This window comes from Columba livia, chromosome 5 (genome assembly GCF_036013475.1).
Source record: "Columba livia isolate bColLiv1 breed racing homer chromosome 5, bColLiv1.pat.W.v2, whole genome shotgun sequence".
Classification (NCBI taxonomy): domain Eukaryota; kingdom Metazoa; phylum Chordata; class Aves; order Columbiformes; family Columbidae; genus Columba; species Columba livia.
In genome coordinates, this window is record NC_088606.1 from 39909720 (window position 1) to 39923150 (window position 13431).

The following is a 13431-nucleotide window of genomic DNA, read 5'->3' on the forward strand; positions in this document are numbered from 1 at the left end:
GGAGGTGCTCCACTCCCTTAATCATCTTGGTTGCCCTGCGCTGGACCCTCTCCAGCAGTTCCCTGTCCTTCTTGAACTGAGGGGCCCAGAACTGGACACAATATTCCAGATGTGGTCTCACCAGGGCAGAGTAGAGGGGAAGGAGAACCTCTCTCGATCTACTAGCCACCCCTCTTCTAATACACCCCAGGATGCCATTGGCCTTCCTGGCCACAATGGCACAGTGTTGGCTCATGGTCATCCTGTTGTCCACCAGGACCCCCAGGTCCCTTTCCCCTACACTGCTCTCTAATATGTAATTTCCCAACCTATACTGGAACCTGGGGTTGTTCCTGCCCAGATGCAGGACTCTACACTTTCCTTTGTTAAACTTCATTAGGTTATTCCCCGCCCAACTCTCCAGCCTGTCCAGGTCCCGCTGGATGGCAGCACAGCCTTCTGGCGTGTCAGCCACTCCTCCTGGTGTGGTGTCATCAGCAAACTTGCTGATAGTACACTCTATTCCCTCGTCTAAATCGTTAATGAATATATTAAATAATATTGGCCCCAGTACTGACCCCTGAGGCACTCCACTAGATACTGGCCTCCAACTAGACTCCACACCATTGACTACCACTCTCTGGCTTCTCTCCTTAAGCCAGTTTGCAACCCACCTCACTACTCTATTGTCTACACCACACCTCCTCAACTTAGCTGTGAGGATGCTGTGGGAGACTGTGTCAAATGCTTTGCTGAAGTCAAGGTAGACCACATCCACCGCTCTGCCATCATCCATCCACCTAGTTACATTCTCATAAAAGGCAATGAGGTTGGTCAAGCATGACTTACCCTTGGTAAAGCCATGCTGACTGTCCCTAATAACCCTCTTATCCTTGATATGCCTTGAGATGGCACCAAGGATAAGCTGTTCCATTACTTTCCCAGGGACAGAGGTGAGGCTGACCAGTCTATAATTACCCGGGTCCTCCGTCTTGCCCTTTTTGAAGACTGGAGTGACATTTGCTTTCCTCCAGTCCTCGGGCACCTCTCCCGTTTCCCAAGACTTCGCAAAGATGATGGAGAGTGAGCGGTCCAGCAATGACTTCAGCCAGCTCCCTCAGCACCCGCGGATGCATCCCATCTGGACCCATGGATTTATGGATGTCCAGACTATTTAATTGCTCCCTAACCCAGTCCTCATCGACTAAAGCAAACTCCTCCATTGACCTGGCTTCATCCGGGGTCTCAGGGGTACAGGGCTCCCCAGGACAGCCTCCGGCAGAGTAGACAGAGACAAAGAAGGCATTCAGTAATTCTGCCTTCTCTGTATCTTCTGCCACCAGGGCACCCACCCCATTCATCAGTGGGCCTACATTGCCTCTGGTATTAGTTTTATCTGCTATGTATTTGAAAAAGTTATTTTTGCTGTCCTTGACCCCTCTCACCAGCTGTAATTCTAAGGAGGCCTTGGCTATCCTAGCTGCCTTCCTACATCCTCTAACAGCAGCCTTATATTCTTCCCAAGTGGCCAGCCCCTGCTTCCACGACCTGTAAACTCTCCTTTTCTGCTTGAGCATACCCAACAGCTATTTAATCTGTTTATAGATTTAAATGTTGTTCTACTGTGTTACTGTCCTTTGGAGTAACACTTAGGTCCTCTTTTATTAAATATTAGGCTGACTTTTGTTTAGTGAGTCATCTGTTAAGACTTGGGACTACATGCCAACCAAATGGTATTCTTTATCTGAGTAGTATAAATCTCTTCCTATGCAATACTTGTTTATATTGTTTTAAAGCTCATAGTTTTGCGTGTTTTTAAACTCCAACCCTCTTGGGTTCACTGGTTTACACTCACTAAGTGTTTTTGCTTCAGTGGTTGTTTAGGTACCAGTTATGCAAAATGTGCTGTTGGACCAAGATGATGACTATAAAAGGAAAATAACGCAGCTGTAGAATTTCACGTTTCTTCCTTTTCTTACAGTTTCAGATCATGTTCCTCTGAGTCTGGAGGTCAAGTCCCCAGAGAAGGTCTTTGAGAGGCTGCGTGTAAAGAACAGTCCCACCTATGGCCTTCTAAAAGTGCTGCTTTCTGTCTGGAAGGAGGACTTTGGAACACCTGTTCCTGTGCAGCTGATGTTCAGCAAGAAGAACATTGGTTATCTTGCAGAAGCTAAGCAGCGAGAGGTAAAGTTTATTCCCATCTATGGAGCTGCCAGTTATCCCGCCTGATATGAGATATGGATGTAGGAGCTCTGCCTGCCCGTGGTGTTCACTGATTGCTCGTGTGAAGGAGGCCAGCAGGGTTTGGTCTGCTGTTAGCTGGCCTTGTTTCTGCAGGGCTGGAGAAAGAGAGGCCTGTATAGCACTGGTCAGTGTTTGATACCTGTCTGGTGCACACAGTTACATTTAGGAACAAACAGCAAAATAGCCCATTTGGCTTGGGAGCTTATGAAGACTTGAACACACATGACTTTGTAATTGGTTGCATCCGTGTCTTTTATCGCCTTTCATTTTCACATGTATATTTGTGTTATAAGATCCCCAGCTATGAAGCTGAAAATCACCCTGTTTAGTTGCAGGCTAAAACCAGCTTATTTCGGAAGGTAGGAAAATAAGTTTTCAAGCTGTTCTTGAACATCCAGGAATTAATTACTTGGTGTGTATGGAAAACTGAGAATTAGACATTTTGAGACTTTGTGGTAGGATACAATTTATGAATTAAAGGAATTTTGTTCACTCATTTTGGATGTTGCTCTTTGGTGTCCTTCATTGCCATACCCAGATAGATAACGTGCTTTGTCCTTTTGCTCCTTTTCTCTACATTCTGATCCAAGAAAAACAAATTGTATAGGGATAAAAAAACAACAACAACAAACCTTAAAACCCCATTTCTTTGAGTTGTTGATTTTTTTTTTTTTTTTTTTTTTCTCTTCTGCAGTGGGATTTGTTCCTTTTCATGCTTCATGGTCTTGTAGAACATGAACTAATGAGAACAAGCGAAATAGAGAGTTGCTTGCATAGCCTCAAAGAGCTCCCTTGGCCCTCAGTAAGTAATTGGATGTGCTTGAAAAATAAGTGAAATAAAACATAAATCTACATTAACAGTCAATCCTTGTATTCTCTTTAATGTAGATGAAGCCCGTAACCTTTCTTGTGTATAGTTCCCACTTAATGCAGCAGCAGGACTGGTTTCCAATAAGCTTGTTTACTGTTACTAGCATGTGGCAGAAATGTGTACTTGTGTGAAACCCAGCATTGCCCATTTCCAATAAAATTGTAAACCAGTGTGGAGACCAGCTGGCCAAGTTACCAGTTCTACCCTGAATGTGTTTGCTGTGCTGTAGCTGACAATGACATGGTGGGAAGGGTCTTAACTGACCAGACTTGCATTTAAACCTCTTTGCCTGCTACCCCCAGCATGTGAGAGGAGTCAGACTGTTCTAGCCAGAGTCAAAATGTAGGAAACCACCTAACATGAGGGTCACAAGGATGGAGCCAGGCTCTTCTCAGTGACAACCAATGATAGGACAAGGGGCACTTGGTACGAACTGGAACACAAGAGGTTCCACTTAAATATGAGAAGAAATTTCTTCTCAGTGAGGGTGACAGAACACTGGAACAGGCTGCCCAGGGGGGTTTTGGAGTCTCCTGCTCTGGAGACATTCAAAACCCGCCTGGACACATTCCTGTGTAGCCTCATCTAGGTGTTCCTGCTCTGACAGGGGGATTGGACTAGATGATCTTTTGTGGTCCCTTCCAATCCCTAGCATTCTGTGATTTTGTGATTCCCTGATAGAAATGGGCAGTATTTTAAGGCTGGTGAGCGTTTGCGTATCAGAGATGTTTAAGCATTTTAAATTGGGGCAGTGATCATTTCTGAGAAGGGTGGGGGATTAGAGGGGAAACTGAATGTTGATTGATCTTTGCAATCAATTTTGTAGCTTGACCAGGCTTCCGCACTTGCAAAATAATTAACAACATGTTTAACCTTGTAGAATTCTTTACTAGAAAAATTAAGCCTCTTGGTTGACATTTGTTAATAAGGCTTCTCCGGTTTGTATCTGTTGCAGGACTTCTTAAAAGAACTGGAAATACTGTCCAGAGTATTTATATCAGAACATCATAAAGAAGAGCTCAGGACTAACCCCTGTGAGCTGACCAGACAATCTCTAGGTACCGTGACAGCACAGAGTTAGTGGAGGTGGAGTTTCTGTGGACAAAAATTACAAATGAAGATGCAAATGGCATTTCTGGTGTTTCTGAGTGCGTTGGGAGCTATTTGCTGGGAGCGTACTGCAGATAACAGGTCACACTGTGCCAAACCTGCATTGGTCTTGCTGTTCACGGGCATTTTGCTGTGCTGACTCTGCTGAAGGATTTACATCAGCCAGTGCATCTCCAGGTCAAAAGTACTTTAAGCACCTTGATTGTGGCTCAGAGCAGCCATTTTATACACTCAGACACTTTTGTATTTGCACAGCAACAGGCTGTGACTCAACCCAGGAATCAATTCAAGTGGACAAGTTACTTCATGATCAGAGAGATGGTCTCCTGGTGGCCGTCTCTTAACCTAATGTGGTTTCTCATCCTGTCAGAGAAGGGAAAAGGTGAACCTGTATGACATCGAGATGAACCTGTATTTATTTTTCATTGTAAGCTCAATTTTGAAGGTTTGATTTTGATTTTTTTAAGACTCATTTTAGAAGTTAAACCATATTAACTATATACCCCAGAACATTGATGGCATTATTTTTAAATGATGTAGATGCTGAAGTGTTTTTCCATCTCTTGTTGGAAATGCAACTTGTAATTTCCTGGGGGTTTAAACAGAAATAAGGGAGAAAATATCTGTTTATATTTTTTATTGAAGAAAGTATTTTTAAGACACTGTTATACTATGTGAACATAAATGGCATCTGGCTGCTATTAACTTTTTTATAATCCTTCTTGCCTTGAGTTTGGGTTTTATCAGACAGGAGGTGCTGCAGTGAGAAAACTACAGCCTTGGAAGAGCAGACACCAAAGTTGTGAAAAATCCCTGTGCCAGCCCCGGTGAGCGGGTGTGGAAAGGAATCCTTGTGGAGAACGGGGGCTGTTTCCTGTCCCTGCAGGTAGCTCATCACCAAGGGGGCGACGTCCTCTTCAGCCACCCCAAGTATTTCCTTGAACTGGGGTTTGTGGTAGGGACTGCTGGTGGCTGGCACAATATAACTAGGTGCTCATTATAGCTGTCTTACAGGATTTTTTTTCTTCCCCCCTGTAGCAGTGAGGATATGATTTCCTTTTGTCTAGGACTGTCCTATTAGTGCAGGTTTTTGTGGTTTTTTTCAGATATCAAATTTTATGTTATGTAAGAAAAACATGTGAAGGCCAGGGCTTTTCAGCTTGCTCATTAACTTAGCTCTTCCTTGTATAAGAAGGTGAAAGAGGTAACACCTTGGAGTCAGTGATTTAAGAAAAACCACGAGCAGACCTAATTAGGTAGGACTGTGGCTCCTATTAAAATATATTGGCTACAGAGAGCGAAACCATAGAGGTGCAGCAGTGTCTGAACTGTACTGAGCTTTTTGTTGGTTACTAAGCACTGCATTGAAAGATTGGGCGTGTTCCACGTGCATGCCTTATTTGAGGGGTTTTCTGATGTGCTTGTAGCAGAGGGACCCTAGAAGCAGCCATGCTGGGTATGCAGCAAGGACATGGTAATACAAACTGAAATAGCAAGTACACCATATTGTAACATACCTGCTCCCTGAGGCTGAGTATTACATGGCAAATTGCTGCAGGTCTCATTCAAAGTTGTTGTTTGTCACAATAAATATGATTAAATTACCTGTTCTGTGTTCAAGCCTCTTTGTACTGGACCAAAGTACAAAAAAGGTGCCTTGCCACAAAGCATGTGGCAGAGAAAGCATAGTAACCTCTCCTGTCCAGCCTCAGGCTTCTCTGCTTGTACTGAAATATAACATAATTTTGTTAAATAAGAGAGGTGCTGTTGGTGGAAGGGGGAGGAAGCTGGAATTCATAATTTTTAAAAAGGCCATCCCAGCTCTGGAAGTTACTTCATTTCAATATTGTAAAACTGTTTGCATAGATCCCATGGCCACAGCTGTTTTCATGACATCTACATACCTGAATTATCCTTCTCTAACACAGCATGCTTGGAAATTTTTATTTAAAAGGTGATCAAGCCCCAGGAGCAGTTTACTACTTCCAGAGAGCATAGGTGTGCCCTGTTGGGCAGAAGGGAGTTCTTCAGTGGGAACCAGCAGGTAAGAAACACCTCTGTTTGTGTGTTCTTGTGTCTTAACACAGTTACTCTAGTTCTTGGGCATCGCATGGTACTCAGCCTTGGTTGCTCTGCAAAGCCAGACACCTGACTTTGTAACTGAACCGTAAGAACAGTTGTAGAGCTCACTGTTTCTGCCTAGGGAGACTCAGCAGTGGGACCACTCTCGTGAGGGCATGTGACTCCGTGCAATCCCACTGAGCTCCTCTGGATATGAGTCTCCTACAGCATCCTCACAGCTAAATTTGACAGTGTGGTCTGGACAATTGGGTATTGAGGTGGACTGTGAACTGGCTGCAGGAAAGAAGTCAGAGAGGTGTGGTCAATGGGGCAGAGTCTAGTTGGAGGCCTGTATCTAGTGGAGTCCCTCAAGGGTCGCTACTGGGACCAGTACTACTCAATGTATTCCTCAATGACTTGGATGAGGGAATAGAGTGCACTGTCAGCAAGTTTGCTGATGACACCAAGCTGGGAGGAGTGGCTGACATGCCAGAAGGCTGTGCTGCCATCCAGCGAGACCTGGACAGGCTGGAGAGTTTGGCAGGGAAAACTTTAATGAAATATAACAAGGGCAAGTGTAGAGTCTTGCATCTGGGCAGGAACAACCCCAGGTTCCAGTGTAAGTTGGGGAGTGACCTGTTAGAGAGCAGTGTAGGGGAAAGGGACCTGGGGGTCCTGGTGGACAGCAGGATGACCATGAGCCAGCACTGTGCCCTTGTGGCCAGGAAGGCCAATGGCATCCTGGGGTGTATTAGAAGGGGGGTGGTTAGTAGGTCCAGAGAGGTTCTCCTTCCCCTCTACTCTGCCCTGGGGAGACCACATCTGGAATATTGTGTACAGTTCTGGGCCCCTCAGTTCAAGAAGGACAGGGAACTGCTGGAGAGAGTCCAGCGCAGGGCAACAAAGATGAGCAAGGGAGTGGAGCATCTCCCTTATGAGGAAAGGCTGAGGGAGCTGGGGCTCTTTAGCTTGGAGGAGACTGAGGGGTGACCTTATTAATGTTTATAAATATATAAAGGGTGAATGTCATGAGGATGGAGCCAGGGTCTTCTCGGTGACAACCAATGGTAAGATAAGGGGTAATGGGTTCAAACTGGAACACAAGAGGTTCCACTTAAATATGAGAAGAAATTTCTTCTCAGTGAGGGTGACAGAGCACTGGAACAGGCTGCCCAGGGAGGTTGTGGAGTCTCCTGCTCTGGAGACATTCAAAACCCGCCTGGACACCTTCCTGTGGAACCTCATCTAGGTGTTCCTGCTCCGGCAGGGGGATTGGACTGGATGATCTTTTGAGGTCCCTTCCAATTCCTAACATTCTGTGATTCAGTGAGTGCTTCAGGTGCTGGACCTGGTCCCTGTGTGGTTCCAGAGGTTCTGTGAGGAGGAGAGCAGTGGGGAGTAGAGAGCTCACACCAAGCCAGGTCAGAGTTTGTGACCTTCCTTCTATCTGTCTTTCCTACTGCAACCTCACAATTCGCAAAAGAAAATGAGGAAAAATGGCTGGACTCAGGAAGCAGCCTCAGCCAGTGCCTGGTTTCAAAACCAACCAAAAAAACCCCTTTGCTTGGATAAGGCACTGTGTCACAGAAACCAAATTTAAGCAGTGACTGGCTTCTTGACTCTTATGCCACAAATTCATATTCCACGCACATTTCTCTGCAGGTTCAGTAGGAGACTTTTATCACATACTAGCCTTTATGTTATTTCTCCATCCAGCACAGTTCCATAGCTGGGTATCTTGTCTGAAGCAAAATAATGTGGAGCATGTTTTCCTGTGTAGAAAATACCATTTATTGTGGATATGAAAATAGCAATCTTGATTAAGAGCAGAGATGCGACAGTAGGTGGTACAATACAATTGGTTTGAACATCTACTGCTCAGCAGTAACTTACAGGAAGTTGGGTGTTTTGCCCATTGTAGATTAACAAATTAGGTATCAGCTGGGTTTTGATTTCTTCCTTCCAAGCAAACCAATGCCGTACATTAACAGGTACCATAAAATGTTATATTTGCAAAAGAAAACATTCATATAAATAGGCTTTTTAGTATCAATTGAAGGTTGTATTAAAAAAAAAAATTACATTAATTCAATACCAATAAAAATAAAACTTAGCTTTGATAGCATATAAAAACGCTTCAAAACAAGCATATATAAATAACTTAATTTGTAAACATAGAAAAAAATCTTATGTATATATAAAAATAAACATCTGATGCACTGTACAATAAGACATTATCCTTCATAGGCACTGGAATCATTGATCAATAGGAGTCCCCCTAGATGTTTTTCCTACAAAAACTGCTTTATCACTAGTGCCATGTCCAAAATAAAAGGGAAAAAAAGCAAAGCACTGAGCAAATCCCTTGTGGATTTTATGAAGATCTCCCCTGCTTCTTCTGGCAACCCACGGAAGCAGCTCTGGGGACAGAGCCAATGCACCGGGCTGCCGGTTCTGCTCATTTTTTCTAGGGCTTTTCTGTACTGCTGCCTTCGCTCTTCCTTTCTTGGTTTCCACAAAAAGGTGGGGACTGTATGAAAGGTTGCAAATCTGGAAATCTGTCTTTTCACTCAGTTGCAGAAAACTTTGTGAGGGGTTACCTTTTTTATTCCCCCTGGAGGGGCTATGGATGATGCATGACACTTGAAGTGAACCATGCCATGACTCAGATTGGCAGGCTTTTAAGAAAAGGCTGAGCCTCACCAAAAGACAACAGCCATATATTGGTGTTAAGATTGTAACCATGACCATCTAAAGATAAAACAAAGCAAATTTGTAAGTAAGTGAAACGTTTTTGTTATTCTACCTGGTATAGTTTAGGGGGGAAAAAAAAGCCTTGGGCTGGTATGTCTCAAAACTGCTATTTTCTTAAATATCAATTTAAAATAGCTGTTATCTTTTATAACAATATATTAATAACAGGAAGTAGTAACATAGAAGCTGGGAGCCAAAATTACACCTGTGCAAAGATATAATAAAAGTAGATCTTGGCTCTTGAACTCAAAGGTAAGAAGTGCAGCTACGGTCACTGTGTGCTGGGGAAATGCATCTTTTACTGAAAGGAACTGTGTTAAAGTAGCAGATGCTGACACTGGTAAGGTGGATGCTTCAATACGTGTCTCTCACTTGACAGATTTAAAGTGCAACAGCTTCTTGAACAACGTGGGCTTTTTTGAGCTGAAGAAAGCATATCATAGCAGCTTTTATTGCTGATATAAGATACCTAAAGTGATTCTTTACTCTTGTGCTGAAGACTAAATGAAGTTATTCAGATATCAGGGTTGCTTGTCGTTTTGCTTTATTTTAGGAATACGTGATCAAACTAGGCAGTGTGTTGGACAAACATGTAAAGCCTGACAGCAGGATTGCTGGACTAAGCTCAGCAGAAATACCATGAGGTAATTGAATGGGAAGAGTCTGTATTCACTGCGGTGAGGCAGCTGGTCACGTTACTAGCAAGTGCAATAAGATGAGGACCAGGCTCTATTTTCAACCCTCAGTATATTTTGGTAAAAGTGTAGAAGGGCTGATGGAAAAAGCCTTTGTGGAAAAATGCTGTAGCTACTCTTACTTGCAGGATTTAAATTCTAGAAACAAGCTGATTACTCAGTACTAATCCCTATTAATGATGTTGCTGTTTACAGCTGTCAGTTTGGTTTCTTTATTTCAAAGCACCTAGTTCTGCAGTGCAGTAAAACTGTGTCCTGAGGTGTGGTGGTTTCCACTGATGCTGCATAGTCTAGTGGCGATCTGAAACACCGTGTGCTGGCTGCACGCAGTCAGCCCATTATGTGAGAAAAATCTATCCAGGGTGGAGGAGCACTAGTGGATATCATGCTGTTTTACCTTCCCTCCTCAAGGGGAAGTACAGCCAGCTAGCTAAGTTATGTGATTTAGCTACACAGCTGTGTCCAGGAGGACAAGTTCCCCATAAAACTCGCTGGGTTTCTTCTGAGCAATGTTGGTTAAAATAAATGATCCTTTTTCTAACTATACTTCTGTATAGCCCAGTGTTAGCAGTTTGGCTCCATAAGTGAGACTTGATTGTGGCTGTCTCATGAGCTGGCATTTACATTACCCTTACAGATGCTCATGGCTCTTTGCAGATGTTCAGCTGCTGTTAAGTGTCCAGGTTTGTACCAAACACTAACTAGCAAGGAAGTGCGCCAGGTGAGCGATCACCAGAGGCTGTCGCTTTGCCATGGAACTCAGGAGCCTTGCAGGGATAGCTGGAGCACCAAGGTCCACCTGCAGGAGTTAGAAGAAAGGCCACATTGGCATTTGTACCTGGTTTTGAACAAAACACTTCCCCAGCCTGGAATAACTGCGATATTGCAAGTATATGTTACACACAGAAGTTGTTTACAGCCAAGTGCTGGCATTACTGTGTCATTTGTATCTTTTCCTTTCCAGTTCTCCGTAGGCTTTCAAAGCTTTGCTATTTGATGTTACTTTCAGTAGGTGTGACGTGCTCAAGCACAAGCCTGATCAGATTCTCTCTGCATTACTCTACATCATGCCAGGTAACAGCATGAAGTGGACTTGTCTTGTATGGTCACTTCATAAACTTCATGGAGCAGCTCTTAAGTGTTCTGATAAATGTAATGGCTTTTTGTACTCGCAGTTGGACGCATAGCAAAATCTTACCTGTGCCATGTAAATAACTCTGGTGATATCTCTTCCATTCACTACATCAGGTTCAAGTATCCAAGCACTTGGCAAAATCTCCCCTCTCACCACTTCTTTGCAAGGGTGAGGCATGGATGCATCGTAGACAGACTGAACAGCCAAGACAGACAAGTTCTCCTGTGTGTGACAATGGAAAGATAACAATGAATATCGTAACGTTTTCTTTGTTTGCCACGAGGCATATATCTCATTACTTAAAAGAGCTTTTTTAATAAGTAGTAATATTTTTCATTTTATTTATTATTTATCTTTTTTGTCATCATCTGCCGTGTTTGTAACCAGAATATACTGTGTTAACACTTGCGTTACTGCCTAATGGGGCTTTGGTTGATGATTGTCATTCGCAAGAGGGTTCTATACATAAGTCACTTGTGTCATATCAGCATGGCTTCTCTTCCTGTTACTGTCACTGCTGGAGATATGAGCAGGGCCTTCCCTTCCTCTCTCCTTTGTCCTTGAACCATGAGCTCAGAACAATTACTCCACTGCTTCAGGGAGAATGTTCACTTTACCTCTTTGGCTTCTACAGTGATGCAGCAGAAATCCCGGGGTTGCTTCAGGTAGCATAGGGAGGTATCGGTCACTAAATATACTGTGGAAAAAAAACACCCAAAAACAAACAAACAAAAAACAAACAAAAAAAAGGGGGGGGGGGAATTAGACTTTGAGAACTTCAATGTGTCACAGTTTTCACCCACCCCTTAAATACACATGCCTATTTTATTTGGACTTCTTGTTGCCTAAGAGCAGAGCTCTAGTAAACATGTGGTAATCTGTCTTTAAGATGCTTCTTCAAGCCACTTAAGATTCATTTTGACTTTGAAACCACTCTCTCTAGCTGTACTTCTGCAGTGAGATGTGTTTAATATTATCCTTACTTTGGAAAAGTCTTGCAAAACTGGCTGAGAAAGTACCTTATGATAGTGGTGTCCAGCTGTTTGTGTTGATACTCACCCAGCTGAATATGGCTGGTCACCTTCTTGTGTATTCGAGCTGTGTTGATAGTTCTGTCGTATAGATGCCTTTTGCCAGGATCTCTCACAAGTCCCCACACACAGGGGAGAGGTCTTTCTATCACTCCTGCTCCTAGAAACCCATGCCTTGTTGCTGAAGGGAACACTTTGTAGTAAACCAGCACCTCTTTTTCTGTACATTGATATCTGTCAAAGATAAACAAAAGGTATTTGCAGACCAGAGGGCCAAGTAGATAAAAAGGCCTCCCATTATAAAGACCTGCCATAAACTTACTTCCAACCAGCTGCTGCTTGGCATGTGTAGAGATTCCTCAGGTTGTGAGAGCATGCAGCCATTACCTGTACAGGTTGGAGAAAGTTGTGAAAACCTTAAATTGTGTTCAGCTTTGACATGTGGCTACACTGTCTTCTACTCAAACTACTAAGCTGTCTTTACTGCAAATAGTTTTACAGTGCTAGTAATCCTTACTGGCTTGCTGTGCTGAAGAAGGAGATATATATATAAGCCTAAGCCTGTATACTAGCTTAAACTATTGTGAGAAAACAGGAGATGGGGGGAGCACATATCTCCAAATGATGCTGAAGTGATTCTCCCTGACAGGAAACACAAAGCTGGTATGTGTTCCTTTTAACTACACACTTATATCTTGCCATGCACTAGAGGACACCAGCTTCACTCAGACATTTCAGCTAACAAGCAAGAGGCTCTTGGTACCCCACAGGTGCAGCCTGGCTCACTTCCCCCACCATTCATAATTGCTCATTGTTTCTCTGTACCTGCTGAATGGGTGACTGTTGGCAGTGTGGAACAACAAGGTTCATCCCACAGGTTTTTGCTACAACTTCCAGTAGAAGGTATAGAAATCAGTGAAAACTAACTCTGCTTATTTACGTACCTCAGTGGTAGCATTAGCCAAGATATGTTTGGATAAATCTTGGTATCCTTTTGTTGAAGAGGAGCTGACGGAAATAGTTAATCCATGAGTGAACCTACAGCTGATGCTACTAGAAGGAAGCGGTGGCTGAGTTCTGACGGCTTCTGCAGGAAACAAAAAAGCAGTAGGGGAATTAGAAAAACCACACCAATGTTCTGCAGTTGTGGGCACTTAAACCCTCCATTGGAGCACCCAAGCCACCTGATCCTGAGGAAGGACTGGTAACATCCCTTGTCTAGACGATCTGTATATTGGCAATTACACTGCAGTTACATCTCCCATTATTCAAGTTTAAGAGTTATTACCACATATAAGTAAAGAATAGGCAACATCAGTCTTGAAGATTAAAAATAGGAACTTGCATATACAAGCCTATACTCGTTGCAGCCTTAGGCACTGGCCCCCCCAAGGTACCATCCTACCCTCGCTTCCTTGGTACATTAGAAGCATTATCCCCAGCCCCTCAGAACACTGTACTTTAATGTTATTACATCAAAAGACCCAACTTCAGAGGAGCCAAGTCACCATTCATTTTTTCAAGAAATTCTAAGCAAGCTCTGGCTACCGG

At 43.5% G+C, this 13431-nt stretch overlaps 2 protein-coding genes across 4 annotated transcripts in view; one reads left to right on the forward strand and one right to left on the reverse strand.

The window, feature by feature from the left end:
* CDAN1 (codanin 1) overlaps nucleotides 1-5808 on the forward strand; it is a 37263-nt gene extending 31455 nt beyond the window's left edge. The window contains exons 26-28 of the mRNA XM_065065886.1: nucleotides 1961-2163; nucleotides 2918-3025; nucleotides 4050-5808. Of these exons, the coding sequence (XP_064921958.1) occupies nucleotides 1961-2163; nucleotides 2918-3025; nucleotides 4050-4175 (437 nt within the window). The 3' untranslated portion in view covers nucleotides 4176-5808. The remainder of the gene's footprint in view (nucleotides 1-1960; nucleotides 2164-2917; nucleotides 3026-4049) is intronic.
* Nucleotides 5809-8032: 2224 nt separating this feature from the next.
* The window catches only part of STARD9 (StAR related lipid transfer domain containing 9), a 110126-nt gene continuing 104727 nt past the window's right edge, over nucleotides 8033-13431 (reverse strand). For all 3 annotated transcript variants that reach the window (XM_065065867.1, XM_065065869.1, XM_065065870.1), the window contains 6 exons: nucleotides 12825-12967; nucleotides 12203-12267; nucleotides 11909-12114; nucleotides 11467-11546; nucleotides 10913-11071; nucleotides 8033-10513 (listed from right to left, as the gene is read on the reverse strand). In XM_065065867.1, the coding sequence (XP_064921939.1) occupies nucleotides 10412-10513; nucleotides 10913-11071; nucleotides 11467-11546; nucleotides 11909-12114; nucleotides 12203-12267; nucleotides 12825-12967 (755 nt within the window). In that variant the 3' untranslated portion in view covers nucleotides 8033-10411. The remainder of the gene's footprint in view (nucleotides 10514-10912; nucleotides 11072-11466; nucleotides 11547-11908; nucleotides 12115-12202; nucleotides 12268-12824; nucleotides 12968-13431) is intronic.